Source organism: Neofelis nebulosa, chromosome 2 (genome assembly GCF_028018385.1).
Source record: "Neofelis nebulosa isolate mNeoNeb1 chromosome 2, mNeoNeb1.pri, whole genome shotgun sequence".
In the NCBI taxonomy this organism is placed as follows: domain Eukaryota; kingdom Metazoa; phylum Chordata; class Mammalia; order Carnivora; family Felidae; genus Neofelis; species Neofelis nebulosa.
This window is the reverse complement of record NC_080783.1, coordinates 157,199,611-157,218,570: the sequence shown is the minus strand read 5'-3', so window position 1 is coordinate 157,218,570 and position 18,960 is coordinate 157,199,611. Positions and strand designations below refer to the sequence as shown.

At 36.4% G+C, this 18,960-nt stretch overlaps 1 protein-coding gene across 5 annotated transcripts in view; it reads right to left on the bottom strand.

The window, feature by feature from the left end:
- Positions 1–18,960, bottom strand: part of ZZZ3 (zinc finger ZZ-type containing 3) — a 106,710-nt gene that overhangs the window by 47,325 nt on the left and 40,425 nt on the right. For 2 of the 5 annotated variants that reach the window (XM_058716918.1, XM_058716922.1), the window contains 3 exons: positions 17,463–17,597; positions 15,478–15,625; positions 9,129–10,684 (listed from right to left, as the gene is read on the bottom strand). In XM_058716918.1, the coding sequence (XP_058572901.1) occupies positions 9,129–10,633 (1,505 nt within the window). In that variant the 5' untranslated portion in view covers positions 10,634–10,684; positions 15,478–15,625; positions 17,463–17,597. Of the gene's footprint in view, positions 1–9,128; positions 10,685–14,425; positions 14,525–15,477; positions 15,626–17,462; positions 17,598–18,960 lie in introns of those variants that run through there. The other 3 variants (XM_058716920.1, XM_058716923.1, XM_058716921.1) reach the window with 3 other exon arrangements.

Here is an 18,960-nt window from a genome sequence, read left to right as displayed (position 1 = left end):
AAAAACAACTAAAATCTAGATACATTACTCTTTCATCTTTTAAGGTTAACACTTGAAACCTAGTAAACCCTGTTTCGTATCTTCTTATGCATCACTGTATCTTGTACCCATCCTCATGAAGTGTATCTGAACACTTCTGAACAGTAACCCAATTTTTACTTCTGCTCAAACCATAGCAACACTTCATCAACACAACTAAAACAATGTCAAGTCTCTTTTACCCTCATTCTTCAATTCAAATTGGTATTATTCCAATTTCTCTGACTTCAGCTTCTTAGGAAAAAAAAAGCTACTTAAACTAATGTTTTACTAATAAGTAGAAACTAGTCCTCACTGTCACAGGAGTGTCAACAAAAATAATTTCCAAATGGTCAAACTTCAGGCTGGGGTGAATGTCATAAGAAAACATACTTGGGGCGCCTGGGTGGCTTGGTCGGTTGAGCGTCCGACTTCGGCTCAGGTCATGATCTCACGGTCCGTGAGTTCAAGCCCCGCGTCGGGCTCTGTGCTGACAGCTCAGAGCCTGGAGCCTGCTTCCGATTCTGTGTCTCCCTCTCTCTCTGCCCCTCCCCTGTTCATGCTCTGTCTCTCTCTGTCTCAAAAATAAACGTTAAAAAAAAAAAAAAGAAGAAGAAGAAAACATACCTAAGTGCATACTGAAATCAAATCAGAAAGTTCCACTTTCAATCATGACAGAATAACAAACACTGAATATCCTCTTGCCAAACACAACTACACAACTGGAAAAAACACAGAAACAATTATTGTTAGACAACAGACAATATGTAGTGCAGGACTATGACCTATAAGAGAGAACAAACAAATAAGATAAGCCACACTATGATCACACTTTCCACATGGAAGTATCATTAGTACTGCAGAACAGGAAGCCGTCTTGCTGAGCAGAGAGAGAGAAAAAAAAAAGAGTGTTTGGGGAAGTGAGGCAGCTGGAATTTGTGGGACAGAGCACCAAAGAGGAAGAAGCAAAACAGAAAAAGACAGAAAAACACCAAATATTTGTGTAAGGGTCCCCTGGAATCTTACATGTACAAAGCTGCACATGTAAAACATGAGATTCCACAAGACCAACTGTTTTCATGAGGCTAGAGTCTTCCTTCAGGTTTCAACTAGCCAGAGTAAAGACCTTTTTAAATGAAACACCAGAAAGGCCATGCCAAGAAGTAAGGCTAAACTAAACCTAAAATACAGGCTACTCTGGACATCCCCCTAACACAGCTAAAACATAAACCTTAATAGGATCAAGCATATTATCAAGTAAATTAACTGCCTGTCAGAACAAATTTCAATACTTTTAAAGAAAGAGAACAAAATCCAGACCCTCAGTAATATTTGTATGGTGGACATTTGAAATATTTTAAGTATGTGAAAATGAATCATAACACACTACAGATAATTCTGCCTACTGAGAGTGCCCTGAACAAATTGCTCAGACTTTTCTCATCACTTTACAAATTGCTCTATGTTAAAATCAGAGATTAAAGAGAAAAGTAGAAGCAGCTTTCCATGACAATGTAAAAGAAATAGCGGTACACAGACCTCACTGAAGACACATACTTCACTGAAGAAATAGAAAAGTCACAAAACAGATCTTCTCATTTATTACTGAACATTGTAATATCTAATGACATGAGTCATCAAAGAAATACATATATGGTATAGTCTGCTCACCAATTTATAAGAACACATCATTTTTAGAAGTCTATTTATTTTGAGAGGGGGGGGTGCAAAGACAGAAGGGAAGAGAGAATCCCAGGCAGGTTCCGTGCTCAGAGAGCAGAGCCCAACTTGGGGCTCAAAGCAGGGCTCAATTTCTCGAACCATGAGATCATGACATGATCCAAAATCAAGAGTCAGACACTTAACTGACTTGGCCACCCAGGCACCCCAAACTTTTTGAGCTTACAAAAAACTACTAAAATCAGGTTCCTGCAACTAACGGCTCAGCTTCAATTAGTCTCAAATACTAAATGGGTTTTACTGCTGAGGTGCCTGGGTGACTCAGTCGGTTAAGCCTCCGACTCTTGATTTTGGCCCAGGTCATGATCTCGCAGTTCAAGAGTTCAAGCCCAGCATTGGGGTCTGTGCAGATGGTGCCTGCTTTGGGATTTTCTCTCTTCCTCTCTCTGTGCCTCTCCCCTGGCTCACACACATGTGCACGCTCGCTTGCTTGCTCGCTCTCTCTCAAACTTTAAAAAAGAAAAAATATGGGGCACCTGGATGGTGCAGTTGGTTAAGCCTCTGACTTTGACTCAGGTCATGATGTCATGGTTTGTGAATTCAAGCCCCACATGGGGCTCTGTGCTAATGGCTCAGTCTGGAGCCTGCTTCAGAATCTGTGTCTTCCTCTCTCTCTCTGCTCCTCCTCTGCTCATGCTATCTCTCTCTCAAAAGAAACAAACATTAAAAATAATTTTTTTAATAAAAAAAAAAAACCAAAAGGGTTTTGTTGCTAATGAGTACTTATTGCCATGTATAAAGAAACAACTGTTGTTTCTCTATCCAGAATTTAGATACCTGGTAGCTTATGTAAGCAACAGCCTCTAAACCAAGCAAACAAGAAAACATACAATTAAAATGAACATCTCCTTGCACTAATGCTTATCTATGCATTCAAAGAGAAATTCTTCAGTGCATCACTCAAGAATCTTGAGACATAATTCTGACAAGCCTGGTTATTCTGATTCTAAGTTTAAAGAGAACAAAAAGCACTATAGCACTAGAGACAACAAAATGAAAGTCAACAAAAATGAAGAAAAGAAGAAAATTGTAAGTTACAGAATTTGAACATAAAAAAGAAGCTAAATTATGAGAACATAAAAAGCAGAGAAGTGTGAATCGTTTCACATAAGCTAAAACAGAGATATTCTGGCAGTGATGCCAGAAAAGTATTACTACATAACCTCTGTCAGCAAAAATGACTCTGAGTCAAGAAGAAAAAGGTAAATTATACTACAAACACACTCAGATTACAACAGAGAATCCCTTTTGGAAACCATTCACATCAGTTGAAATAAAAGATGTTGAGGGCGCCTGGGTGGCGCAGTCGGTTAAGCGTCCGACTTCAGCCAGGTCACGATCTCGCGGTCCGTGAGTTCGAGCCCCGCGTCAGGCTCTGGGCTGATGGCTCAGAGCCTGGAGCCTGTTTCCGATTCTGTGTCTCCCTCTCTCTCTGCCCCTCTCCCGTTCATGCTCTGTCTCTCTCTGTCCCAAAAATAAAAAAAAAATAAAAAATAAAAAACATTGAAAAAAAAAAAAAGATGTTGATATGGAAAGGAAAAAAACAAAGAATTCACTGATTATTTCTTAGTCAACGGCATACTCCTCTTACAACCAAAAATGTTATACTAAGGACATTATTTATCTCTCTCCTCTCATTAATCTTGTGCCAAACTACTGGGGCCAATCCAGCTATTATATTCCACAGTCTTTTCCAATTAGTTGAGAAGGTACACCACACATGAGTTTTCTCTGGTAACCTCTGACTTTAATATACTTAAATGCATTCTAAACACGCCCCCCCCCCAAAGTATTTTTTTGCAAATTATCCAAGTTCTCTTTTTAAAGTCAAGCTGTAGCATAAGTTTTATACCCCCAATTCATACAGGGCAATTATTCTTCACAGATAAACTAACAAAATGTTCTTTAAAACAATGAACATGAAAACATTTCATCCAATAAGTAAAACAGGTTACTTACCAATAATGCTGATTCTCTGACAGATAAAACCAGATAATCATGATTATGCAATTACAGAGCTTAAACTCAGACCAAAGAACTGTAAAAACTGAGTACCTAGCACCTTCTCCTTGAGAGTTCTAAACCTAGAAACCCGAAAATCCACGGAATTAAGTCTTTACTGGATGAGGTAAACCCGGAGTAGTTCAGACTATGAATTAGAATATGGGAGTTCTTTATGTACCTATAGATATCTGCCTCTATCTTATGTCTGCCAATAGTTCCTCATACTTTCAATAAATAACTTTAAAACCTTAATTGTGAGTTAGGAAATGGGGACTGTATAATGCCACCTATGCTATCTACTTCTGAGTTGGAGTGTCAAATGAGAAATTCAGTGAAATCACTTGGTACCTTATGAAGTATAACACAAATATAACATTATTTTATCTAGGGCAAGATGGCTCCTCTATTGCTTTCTAAGCAAAATCGATCCCTAATCCTGGAGTTTTCTGGTCCCTTGAAAGAAACTTAGACAAACAGTAAAAGTAGTCTCACAGGAAGTGAATCTACAAGACCTCATGAGGATTTTCTCTATGCAGCTTCTGAAACCGATGAAGATATCAGAAGATTGATCATAAGCATAGTGTAAAAGAACATATTGTAATTATTTAAAGTATATTAACGTTTTCAGAGGACCAAGTTTAAAAATACAATTCCTGGGGCGCCTGGGTGGCGCAGTCGGTTAAGCGTCCGACTTCAGCCAGGTCACGATCTCGCGGTCCGTGAATTCGAGCCCCGCGTCAGGCTCTGGGCTGATGGCTCAGAGCCTGGAGCCTGTTTCCGATTCTGTGTCTCCCTCTCTCTCTGCCCCTCCCCCATTCATGCTCTGTCTCTCTCTGTCCCAAAAATAAATAAAAAACATTGAAAAAAAAAAAATACAATTCCTATAAATATTCTCTAATATGGCTTAAAAATGTCTTACCTAGAGACTACATAAGCAATACTCTATTTGATAAACAACTGGCTTATTCTTAAAACTTTCATTATCTAGAAACTTGAAAATTGGTATAAACATTAATAATCTTATCAGTGAGTTAACCCTTTAGAAAACCTCAAGAATCCAGAAACTCTTAATCTGACTTTTTATCCTCTGCCTGTTCATGAAAAGTTATAAGATCTTTAAATGAAGCTATCCAAGGCCCTTCGAATATAAATTTAAGTGTTCTTGTACAAGGAGAATACAGAGACAAATTCAGAGACAACTGACCAAATCACATTTCCATTCAAAAATTTATTTTCTAGTGGTTGCCTTGTGAACTGGGAAAAAAGCTCTGAACATTAAAACCCAGGACCTTCTCTATACCTGCTCTCCCTAGAACAAGAACTTCAAATCTAAGACACCTGACTCAACGCTTCTGATTCAAAATCCACAAAAGGGGGGGCGCCTGGGTGGCGCAGTCGGTTAAGCGTCCAACTTCAGCCAGGTCACGATCTCGCGGTCCGTGAGTTCGAGCCCCGCGTCGGGCTCTGGGCCGATGGCTCGGAGCCTGGAGCCTGTTTCCGATGCTGTGTCTCCCTCTCTCTCTGCCCCTCCCCCGTTCATGCTCTGTCTCTCTCTGTCCCAAAAATAAATAAAAAACGTTGAAAAAAAAAATTTTTTTTTTAAAAATAAATAAAAATAAAAAAAAACAAAATCCACAAAAGGTCAATTCTCAAAAAGAAAAGGCAAATCATAGTTAAGTACATGATCTCAGTCAGTCTGGCTATTAGGCCAAAAAGGTAGTCACCAGGTATTACCTACCACTTTAACAGAATCCTTCAATCTTGAAGATCAGAGAATTTTGAGGTAAAATAATAAATTTTTTTTTTTTATTCCCCACCCACTACTCTTTGAGAAAGCACATCTAGTACAATAATCCACAGCTGGAATCTTGCCAGAAACAAAGATAATATTCAGTCCCCCATGCTCATAGTTTTCCATTTGGAAAAATAAATACATAAAAGCAAACTGTGGGTTTATATGCTAAAGAAGAGGGATGGCATCTAAAAAGGAAACAGGGTAAGTATCCAAAATGCCCACAAATTCATTTCTCTGGCCTATGGCCTAATTACCATGAATCAGGTCTAAGGCTAGGATTCTTTTTTTTTTCTTTTTTTAAATGTTTATTTTTGAGACAGAGACAAAGCATGAGTGGGGGAGGGGCAGAGAGAGAGGAAAACAGAATCTCAAGCAGGTTCCAAGCTCCAAGCTGTCAGCACAGAGCCCAATGCAGGGCTCAAACTCAGGAGCCATGACATCATGACCTGAGCCAAAGTCTGGCACTCAACCAACTGAAGGACTCAGGCACCCCTAAGGCTAGCATTCTATACACAATATCTTTTCAAACATTTACAAACCATTTCATTAGATGACCTTATATGTGATATCCTTGCAAACAAGACAGATAAATTATAGGCTAAATGGTAGGATAGAAGGTTACTGATTAAATAATCAATGTTAACTTAGAGAAGAGTTGTAACTCGAATAAAGAGCTATGTCCTCCTGGCTCCAAAGAACTAGGTCATACTGAGTGTTTTCTATCAATAACATATTTTTTAATCTGACCTTCAGGAAGTACTCATTCCCTACTGGTAAAGACAGTCATGTGTAATCTGAGCAATGCCCAATTCCCAGTTTCAAAAGGAAATTGTCTATAGAGAAATTTACTAGCATGAAGAGAATGAGAAAGAAGAACAAAGTATTTGATACAGTATAATGTGTACTTGTGTATGCAGCAGAATATTCCATCTACCCCATTTATCTTTTTTTTTTTTTAACCCCAAATGCATTTTCAAATGCAAGAAATTAGCTTGAGACTTCAAAGCACTAGATGGGTATCACGATGCTATCTTTTACAATGATAATTTGGGTACAAAAAAAAAAAAAAGGCCAAGACAAAAGGCTCTTGGCTCTAGACAAAAAGCATTTGAAGAAGGATTTTACTGAAAGAGATTGCATCTAACATGATCAAACACGCTCTCTCAATTTTCTTTAAATTATCTCTAACCAAGATGCTAATCAAGATGCTCTCACTCTCCATCTCACTTCTACCAACATGCTTCCTCCAGAGGGAAAAAACATTGAAAGTGAATTGTCAAAAGGTGCTATCTTCAAAAGACTGGAGAAAGGCAACAAACCAAAAAAGAATGATTTCTTTTGCCCAAGGTCACCCAATGAGGCATTAATTTAAAAATACTGTCGTAATAAAGCATCTACCATCCAAATTCCAAAGGACTTTGTACATCGTGAGAAACCCATGAAACTGTATTGGTCTCATTCTCAAAGGGTTAGGAATACGGAACATCACTTTTTAAATATTAAGACCACTATCTTTACACAACTGTTTTATAAACATCATCCTTGAGAATTACTATCAGGAGAGCTCTAACAAAAAAAGGAACATAATGAGTTATGAGAAAATACTTCCCATCAATATTCTAGCTAAGTCTTGGGGCACCTGGGTGGCTCAGTCGGTTGAGTGGCTGACTTCAGCTCAGGTCAATGATCTCACAGTTCGTGAGTTCGAGCCCCCCTTGGGCTTGCTGCTGTCAGCTCGGAGCTCACTTCAGATCCTGTCCCCCTCTCTCTCTGCACCTCCCCCACTCGTGCTCTCTCAAAAGTAAATAAAACACTAAAAAAAAAAAAAAAAAAAAAAGCTAAGCCTTAAAAAGAGCATTTCTTTGCCAAAGAAACAATAAAAAACAAAAAATTAAATTAATGAGTATATTTTGTAAAAATGCACACTTCTTGAGTTTTTGGTCTTTCCCCAAGACATATGTTCTTCCTCCTTGTGCCTCCAGATAAACAATTCTGTTTTTAAAAACTGATGAATAGGGGCGCCTGGGTGGCGCAGTCGGTTAAGCGTCCGACTTCAGCCAGGTCACGATCTCGCGGTCTGTGAGTTCGAGCCCCGCGTCGGGCTCTGGGCTGATGGCCCAGAGCCTGGAGCCTGCTTCCGATTCTGTGTCTCCCTCTCTCTCTGCTCCTCCCCCGTTCATGCTCTGTCTCTCTCTCTCTGTCTCAAAAATAAATAAACGTTAAAAAAAAAAAAAAAAAATTAAAAAAAAAAAAAAAAAACTGATGAATAATACCAATGGTAAGAACTCAATTTATCTGAAATTGAAAAAACCTCACTTAGTTGTTTTTCTCTCAGATTGGACTTCAAATATTTCAAATACATAAAAATGCTAACAGTTCCATAAAAATAAATGAATAAAATACTCACATAAAATGACCTCTATTAAATCAATATTAAAATACTATTTATAAAAAAATTTTTTCAGAAAAGAAATCTATGCTAAAAGGCCACTAAATTATCATACACAAATGCAACCTATCTATAATGTATGGCAAAAAATTATTATGTTCCACAACCAGGATTTGATACTCTGATCTGATACATACCAGAATCTGGCAATTGTCACAACAAAAGCATTACAAAGTTTCCTCAAATTAACATTTTTACATAGCCTATATAATGTGATAGCAATTCAAAAGCATATTTTGTAGGGGCAAAAGGTGATTTTTCTGTTGTTGATCATGGTGTTTACAGTAAGCACTGTTCGCCGTTCATCAACAGTTCCTTGCACGATTACTCGGAGTAAGCTCCAATTTATTTGTGTTATTACCCAGAATACTTTGCCTTCAAAACAAAGGCTAAGAACTGATAGTGTTTTAAGATAGTCTCCCCTTATAATTCAGAGTCAGGAAAAATTTGTCTCAAATGCTTTATGTAAACTATGCAACAGACTAACTTGCTAATATGCTAATTACAATATACAATTAGCTGTCATGGTATTAACAGTAATATCTACTCTACAAATCACAAGTCAAAGGTAATGCATAAAGTACATTTTTTAGTCAAAAGTTTTAATTGGAAAGTAGATATAAGCAACTAAGATAAAAGTGGATTTACAGCCTGCCAGATTTCTCTTAATCTATATGATGTCTAAGCACTCGTTAATTCTTCTACACTGCCTAGAAGGCCTAGACACTTCATAAAGTTCTGCGACTATAAATCAAAGTGTACTGTGATAAGTAAAGATGTTTCCATTTTACAAATTAACTGAAACGGTATAAAACTTATTAATAAACAAAAACACCATCAACCATGGCTTCCACATGTCTTTTCTAATTAAGATGTATGAACTATCAAAACTAGAAAACCATATTGTCACTGAGAAGAGTAGTAAGTTGAGTTTTAAAGTCTTTCTTTTTTTGGAGCTTTTTTAAGAGTTGAGATAATCATTATGTTAAACCTAAAATTTAAGCTAAAGCATTAATTTCAGCTATAATAAAAATGCTATGAATAGACATTTAAGAATAGATACTGAAAAGCGTGGGGAATAATAAACAAAGCAGAATTCATGGTTACCATATTTACACATACTCTTTGTTGTGTTTCAGTGCCACATGATCTGATTCAAAGTAATAAACATCAGGATCATCATCTTCTTCTTCTGTATTGTGTGGATTGGCACTCTCTTTGGCAGATGGCAAATGTCCAATATTAAGTCTTGCCTCTGAGGGTGGCTTACTTAGTCCTTCACTCCCATAATTTCCAGAGTCACAAAATATTCCTTTTTCATTCTGAGAAATTTCATCAGGATTTGTGGGAGATTCACTTCTATTATCACTAACAGTTGCATTTGTTTCATTGGGACTAAGATTATTCTCCTCAAATTGTCCATTTTCTCTGCAAGGAGAATTGTTTTTAGTGGGACTACCTCTGGTAGGGGCTGCCCTTCGTGGTGAAGTTCTCAGAGTATATCGATGTTCTTGAGGTTCTGATAAAGACATCATTTGAGCTGAAACACAGTCTAGAACAGAAGATGATTCTGGTTCTCCAGAGACTGGCATACTCTCAAGACTTGTGTCCAGGGCGTTATTGGTGTTTTCATTACACTGCTCTTTTGAGGCACTGCTATCTCCCACCACATCTACTTCCTCCTCAGAATCCCTTAAGGATGACTGAATTTCAGAAAAAGGACCTGTAGCTGGCTCAGTAGTCAGCTGATTAACATGTTCCACAGGCAGGCAGGCAGTTACTATTTTGTGGTCCTCCAACTTGACCTGCACTTCTGAATTTGTGCAAGGCACGTTATGGTCTATATAACTGTCGTCCTTCCTACTATCAAGGAACATTGAAGTGTGGGTATCCGAATCCCCATTTTCAGCTACTGACTTTTCCTGCAACACATACGAACCAGTGCTATTTTGTTTAGTGTTCCCATCAGGCTGACAGTCGTCATAGTTTATAACAGCTGAATCGCTGTCATCAACACCATTGACAGCCAAATAGCCTGCGATTTCTTCAACTACTGTAGAATTAAGTGGCCCTTCCTCACTGACATTCACCTTTTTAATTTCCCTTTTCTCACAATCATCCAGTATAAGACATCGACAAGCTCGTTTAGTCCCTTGAAAATCTGCATCATTGTCCACTACTGTATTCCTCTCTTCTACCGACTCCTTGTCTGATTTTATAGGTGAATCTTCTTCTGAACTGTTTGGTGCTTCAGATCTAAGACAACGCTTAATTCTTTTTAAAACTGGTGAAACAGGTTCTGTTTGCCTTCTCTCACAATTTTCTACAGCCTGCCTTTCTATGTTATCTTTTTCTGAAGAAGAAAGTCCTCTTTTCCTAGGGCTTACCCATGATTCTCGAGTACTTTGCTGTTTTAAATCAGTAGTTCTTCCATTATTATTTCCTTTCTGAATTTGCACAGGCTCTGGTCTCTTCTTTGGTGATCTTGATCGTACTTGAGAATGAGAAGAGATTTCTTCAGGGTGAGCAATGCTACGATTCCTTAAAGTTCTACCACAAAAAGATTCATCCAAGCCGTTTAACCCCACTGTTGATCTTGTAACACGAGTAGATCGGGAAGCAGCCATACTATGGCAAGTCCCTACAATACGGTCATCATGATCCACTCATTGGGAAACCTTCAAAAATGTAAACAAAATAATGAGAAAAAGGTAATAGTTAATATACCTAAAACAAAAGCATAAAGCTATTAACTTTTAAATCCAAGTATAGCCAATATTAATAAATTACGTGATATAATTTCTTTTATTAACATTTCCAAAAATGATATTAATAATAATAACAGCTAACAATTATATGGTACTTAATATGTTCCAGGAATCATTCTATATGCTTTACATACATTAACTCATTTAAGTCTCACAACAACTAAGGTAGATGCTATTACCATCCCTACTTTACAAATGAGGAAGAGGACGAGGTATGTGTATAGTTTAAGTAATGTATCCAAAACCATACACAGAAGTGGCAGAGCAGGGCTCTAGAGACCATGCCTTTAACCTGCCTTGCTGTTTATCTGCTTTTCAGATACAAAGGCACAAAGGGCCCAGAGAAGAGTTACCTCAAAGACAGGATTTCATCTTGGTTATTAAAATAATACCTACGAATTTATATAGCAACAATCACAAAAACTATCCCAATCATTTCTTATGTTTTCTCAAAACATTCCTGGGAGGTAAAGTGGTAGGCTCAGCTCTTCTTAATTCACTCTTATTAAAATGAGTTTTAGGTCAAATCCTCTGATAACAAACTATGTGACATCCAAAAACTTTCGGTTGTAACCAAGCAAATGAACAGATATCACAATCCTAGCTTGCAATAAGCTAAAAGCAAAACAGAGGAAAGCCAAACCTCCCTAGTCTCTAGAAGTACAGCCATAAATTAGCAAGTGAAAGGAAGTATTCTGAAGAGGATAGAAGAAAAAGGAGAAGCCCCCCCAAAGCAAATACTGCATCTAAGAAATAAGGACAACACATTCTCTCCTTCTTTAAACTCCTGTATATACGTATATGCCACAGTTTTAACGCATATTGGGAATGAGCTGGTTTTCTGATGTGGATGTTGGGTGTGTCTAAGATAGAAATGCAAGGGAAATTGAAAACTGCCCTGATTGATCTACCTGGATAAACTCTTAAGTGGTTATTATTTTCCAAAGGTTCTCCCATAAAGCAGAATAAAGGAGCTATTAACATTTCAAGTATCCATTCTTCTGCTCCTCTTCTGTTTAGCTTTCACAAGATAATTTGCCACTTCACTGCTTAACTTCCAAATGGGGGGGTAGGATGGATACAGAAAGAAGCCAGTAACAGCTGTAGTACATAGTTGCATAGTACCCTTCCCCCTCCCTTCCATGCTTCCCATAGCTCCTCCTACAAACCCTCCCAATGCCGTTCTACCTCTCCCCCTGCAAATCAAATACAATCTCTCCTTTGCCTCAACCAGAAATGTCTAACAGCAGAACAGTTATGAAGAACTACAGAAGCCATAGCAACATGCTACCACATACCAAAAAAAAGAAATATTAAAGGGAAATGTCTTCCTGTTCCTGACTGCTGACAAATGTATTAAGTTTCCCAAAAATATGTAAGCTGATTGAGTTTAGTTTTGTTTCACAGTAAGGTATACCTTAAAATTTTTAATTAACAGTTTTTAAAAATCTTACAAGACTCACAAAACCAGCTCTGGGATTAGAATATGATAATTTGTTCTAGAGAGTTATACAGCCATCGCATGAATAAGTAAAGGACACCAATCAGAACTTAGAAATACATTTCACATAGTAAACTTCTCCTATTTTGGGATTCATTAGAGGGACGTGATATGTAATTCTCTTTTGCTTAAATCTTGTCATGAAGATTACAGTCTATTTTAAATCACAGGTAATAAATATTGAATGTACCATAAATATCCACTTTTAATTACAAAAAATATAAGTTAAACTTCAAATGATGCTCCAAAACAGCACAAACTAAAAAAAATATTAAAATCAATTTATTTGTTTATACACCCAAATCTGGAGCTCTGAAATTTGAAGGTTACTAGTTTTTAAATATTAATTACCTATGTAAATACACAAAAGAAACATAAGTTAATTTTTTAAACTTTACAAAATATAATGCAAACACCTTTAACACAAATTTGATTATACTCATGATTTATGATTCAAAAATAATATTGGCAATAGTAATATTTTATATAAAAAAAGAATCTGTTAACCTTTACTTTTTAAAAGGTGATGCCAATTAAAGACATATAAACCTCAAATGATACCCATAATAGGCACTCCTAAGCCCTTTTCTTTCATAGCAATCCAAATGAAAGCAAAATTGCTGCCCTGTCATTATTAATAAAATAAACCTATTATTATTACTCAGAGTTACTTGTAAAGAACATATGTATACTATTTCATATTATTAGTATTATGTATGTATACATAATATATATAATTATAAAACACCACCTATAATGAGGGCCTATTTTATTTCTTCACCATTTCAGTGATCAAAACACTAATAAATATGAAAGATTAAACCTCTTTTTGTTTCTTCTGATCCCTAAAAAGCATTCTTATTCCATTCAACAACTACAATAAAGTCCATTTTATTTACAGTTCTCAAATCCTGTGCTATTGAGCCATATTTAAAGCGAACCTGTTTTATAACAAGGATAGTTTTGGTACCACAAAATCTCACAACTCAAAGTGTGGCCTAAGAACGAGCATCATGGGCATCTCTTGGAAGCTTGCTGGAAATGCAGAATATCAAACCCTGTCCCAGATCTACCAATTAATCAGATTCCCAGGTGATTTATATGCCTGCTAGTATTTGAGAAGCACTGCCTTAGACCACTGCATCCAGACAGTATTCTACTAAAATCATATAGTCATCAGGTTCAAACTAAATTAGACCTATTTATAATATATCTTTTAAAAGTCCTTATTTGATTCTAGAAATAATAAAGCAAGCAAGCAAGCCATGACCACTTTGGTTAAAGAAGTACAAAGTAGGACTCAATTGCTTGCCTGAAATTAACATATTGTATGCACTTAAGGTAATAAATTGGTAAACATTCTGAAGATTAAATGAAATCTGAGCATTCTTCCCTCTGATAATTTTTCTTCTAACTTTTTTCTTCATCTTTTCTATTCTGGATAGGCTTATACAAAGGCACATACTTTCTATAGTTATCTAGTAAGTTGAGTGCAAATTTCAATTACCAAAAAGGGACTAAAAATGTCCTGACCATCTCAACCAAGTCTTAACATTGTTTCCCATGTTTAGCAAAGTACTATAGACTTAAGTAGTTATTTTCCTCATTTTAGCTATATAATATAGAGTTACTGAAGAAATTCAGTGAACAGGTTTGGAGCATAAAATTATATTCCTGCCAAATATTAAATTACTAAGGGAACAGAAAGGGACTTGTTTATAAGCTAAGAATCTCAGAAAATAACCTTGCTAGTTAACTAAATAGGAGGCACATGGTGAAAATCTTAGCCAGCACCCAATTCAATCACTCTTGTTTCAGAATTAAGGGAAATTGTTAGTTAACAAATTCCTATGGCAAAACTGAATCTAGCAACTAGAATGTAGTTCCTATATTTTATCTACCAACTAATGAATATGGCACTTTCTAGAATAGAGGGAAGAGAATATGATCAATCACCAGAATTAAACAGACTCTTTTCCTCTGACTCCCACCCTCAAAGCTCTTATCCTATTGGAGAGCACATCAAGGACAGTCAACCAAATTTCAGCCTGTCTACTCATATTAAACCCCAAATCCTACCTATACGTCTAACATCTCACCCATTTATTTGCTGCTGAACTATCTTCCCCGAAATTTGAATCTACTTTTACCTCAAATCTAACTGTAGGATCCTGAAACAGTATCAGCAGTGTTTCACATCATAAATGTCCAGCCCCTGTGATCATATCTGCAAACTGCATCAATATGAACTAAAAGGAATAATAAACATTAAATTAAAATGGTCCACCTAATGGAATACTACTCTATCACCCACTTATAAGAAATCTCAAAAAGGTATTCAAAAATAATGCATATAACCTTTTGCTCCACTATAATTACCAAAATAGTATGGTATGGTGCATTTTGGGAATTGAGGGACTGGCAATCCTCCATTAACACCAATGTTCTAGCTGATATTTACTATCACAATATTAAGTTTTATTAATTGAACAATTTTTACCAAACTGGTCATGATATCAAACCAAAGTGAAAGGCAAAAACAAGAACAATTGATCAGTGTTACCATAGGATCCTTCTGTCTAAAACAAAAACACAAATTGTTTAGTAATGGTTCAGACTACCCTTGTCATACAATTCTTCTACGACAAATTTCTTCAGTTGAGCAATTATCACTATAAAGTTAAAAGTAGGAGAGTGAAACCCGGGGACCCACCTATGGATTTCAAATTAAAGTTCTTAATATTTGCCTTTTTGAAACTATAGATTCTATTATACACTACCTCGTACAAAGGGATCTCTTCTTTCTTCCCCATTAAGAGAGATGGATATAGATGACAGATAGATACATAGATAGAAAGCTGAATGAATACATACTTAAAAAGAAAACCGGTGAGAAACAGAAATCAAGCAATTTCATAAAGCCCCTTGAATCAAAAATACCTAGGAGTCAAAGATAGGTATAATACTCTAGAGTTCCAACATACTTAGGCACTTCGTTTATACCCCTAACGGGAAGAGTGGGAAAATATTTCATCCCTAACCCATTGCCTATAGCTCCACACTCCTATGAACTGCCAGCCAGACTATACAATTTGCCATGCAGACATACAGAAATATAACAAGTAACCATCCCCACCAAAAAGAAAAACAAAACAAAACAAAACTACAGTTGTCTTCACTACTGCAAAACTAAATAACTTACCTGAACAACCAAAGATCTATCATTGTGGAAATATTATCTTTTCCTTATATCCTGAAGGAGTTGGAGCTATGATCTAGAATAGAGCTTAAGCATCAGGGTTTCAGACTCTCAGCTTCAGCCATGGAGAATACTAGAACCTCCTAAATTCCTTTCGTTAAAATAAAATAATAAAAAAAATTTAAAGAAACAAATTAACTTATGCTAACAGATTTACCCCACCTATAATAAGAGGAAATAGTAGGTAACAGAGTATCTATTCAAAATAACATCTTTGATACTTCTTAGTAACTCCATAGTCTCAGAGATACTAAGGAACCACAAAAGAATTTTTAAAAACCAACAAAAACAAATCAAAAAGAGCTTGAAATATACCAAATCCTTATAACAACTCATTATTAGTTTGCATCAAAATGTGACTCCATTCTTTCCTAGAGTCTACAGCAATATTTTTTTGAGGTGACCCAAAGACTGCCTTTAACAAGATATAATTAAGAATATATAATCTATTACTCTTATTCTAGAGGCCTTCCCAAGCTTTGGCCTTCAAATATGAAAAACTGGGGACTGAACAACAAAAATAATGTAAGTTATGCACACCAAAGAATCAACTAAGTCTTCAAATATCCATATATGGTAACCTTGATGATTACTTAAGTGCCCTAAGACTCTATTACAAAGAGAAACTTTATTATTTTTGGCTTATGGATTTTCAGTTAGGACAAAAACAGTAAGGATTTTCTTTTAGTAAGTACCCAGTTGGCCAGATATTTTAATTAATCTAATTACACTCCATTTCTTGGACAGGCTGGTTAATTAAGAATTTTACTTTATAATAATGTATTATGATATCCTTTTCAGAGAATCTTGCTAAATATTATTATGAGTGCCCATTTAGAAAAAAGGAAGAACACAAGAAAAGACTAGCAATGTTTATGACAGATTGTCCCTTTATTATAAACACGAAAGTAAATATTCTAAAAGTGACACTATTTTCAGTGAAGGATTACAATTTTAAAACTGATACAGTTGGGGCGCCTGGGTGGCGCAGTCGGTTGGGCGTCCGACTTCAGCCAGGTCACGATCTCACGGTCCGTGAGTTCGAGCCCCGCGTCAGGCTCTGGGCTGATGGCTCGGAGCCTGGAGCCTGTTTCCGATTCTGTGTCTCCCTCTCTCTCTGCCCCTCCCCCATTCATGCTCTGTCTCTCTCTGTCCCAAAAATAAATAAAAAACGTTGAAAAAATAAATAAATAAATAAAACTGATACAGTTAACAAACCTTGTAATCTAGAGTTACTGCCTACTAAATATAAAAAGATTACAGTTTTAATCAGCTAGGAGATCAGTACTAACATCTAATATCTACAGATGCAACCTCTCCCAAATGTGCCCTGTAAATTCTTGAAAAACACAAGGTAGGAAAAATGTCTAAACAAAATCATTTAATACTGCATTAAGAAATATGCTAAATTAACAGGAGGGTGCACAGCGCAAACACAATCCTACAAAAAGTAACCCTTGACTTGAAAATTCACTCTTCTTACAACAAAGACTCCAACTGCCAACTCCTTTATATCCAAACCTGAACGCCTTTCACAAACATAGCAAAACATTACATTCTATAAGTATGTGGTGGGGGTGGCAATCATCAGAGGCAGGATGCACAATTTAAGATGTGTCTGAGTATACATGGACACTCCCATTCTAGCACTCTATTCAAAGTTCTAGTAAGCCACCTTACTACCCATTGTGGACTGGGTGTTCACTATAGGAACCTCTTTTGTTATGATATTTACCAGGCAAGGATATCTGCAACGTTCATTTCACACAAGAACTGATACTTACAGCTGAGTTCTACCAGTATTAAGATACACAGGATTACCCAGACATGTTTCTTAAAAGCCTGATACACTGAAAAAGAAATTTTGGTCAATGGCTTCTACTAACTAAAGCCCACTTGGCCTTAATTAAGATTACTTATTTTCTTACCTTTTTAAAAGTGTTTTTCGCCTAGTATTTGATTCCCAAGCGTCTGTATTTATTTGTCATCACTGTTAATGTCCATGTTACATTGAGACTTCAGGTATTAATTATTTATATGGATGTACTAGCACAACTTGGTATCTGTGAAGGGAAACCACAATATAGTCACTATGGATGTGTTACTGTTTACAGATTTGTGGACAAAAACGGTATTTCCAAACACTTAGACAACACACTGCATTTTCTATCAATTTCACAAATAATTCCTCATATTAGCCTACAAAATATGTGTTATCTTCAATAGACTAAGATGAGTTGCTAACAATCTTACAAATGCTTCTCAGAGTACCCACATAAAACATTTCAAAATCTAATTCTAAATTAAAATTCTTACAAATTTAAGAGCTCCTTAGATTCCTTTTCTGACTACTAATGAAGACATACCTCATTTCCCAGAAGCCTATAATTTGCTCAGGGATTAATACAAAAGAATTTTTCATATGTGTTTTATAATAGTATTAGGGAATAGGGGCACCTAGGTGGCTGAGTTGGTTAAGCATTCGACTTGGCTCAAGTCATGATCTCACGGTTTGTGGGTTAGAGCCCTTCATTGGACTCTGTGCTGACAGCTTGAAGCCTGGAGCCTGCTTTGGATTCTGTGTCTCCCTCTCTCTCTGCACCCCGCCCCCCAGCCCCCACCGGCTCATGTGCACGCTCTCTCTCAAAAATACATAAACATTAAAAAAAAATATTTTTAAAGAATGCAGTAAAAAAGATCATGACTTTCTCTTAAATGTGACTTTAAAACATTCCATATCCTCTAAAGTAATGATTTTGTCTTGTTTAGATTATCCCTCTATGAATAGTTTGTGAATATTATTTTGGAAGTAAATAGAAAATACACGTGACAAAATAAGTGAAGAAATAAATCAAGATGAAGCTATCCAAACATTCCCTAAAAGTAAGCTTCTTAAAAACATAAGACTTATAGATTACAACTCTGAGAAACACACCAATGTGTTTATTATCATGACAAAAAGCATTATGTAAAACTTTAAATCATTTCAACCAGTTTATTAAAAGAAAAACATGAGCTACAAAAAACTCATTCATATATATCATAGAAATAAACCTATGAATATCATTCTTAAATGATTTACCATTGTGTGCCATTCCAAATTCTTATGTAATAAAAAGAAAGAGCAAAAATCTACACAGACGGGCACCTGGGTGGCTCAGTCGGCTAAAAGTGTCCGACTTTGACTCAGGTCACCATCTCGTGGTCTGTGAGTTCCAGCCCCTCATCAGGCTCTGTGCTGACAGCTCAGAGCCTGGAGCCTGCTTCGGATTCTGTGTCTCCCTCTCTCTCTGCCCCTCCCCAACTTGTGCTCTCTCTAGCTCTCAAAAATAAACATTAAAAAAAAAATTTTTTTAATCTATACAGAAAATGCAGATAGCCTTATACTTGTTTTATGGATAAAATTGATCTGTCAACCTGCCAGAT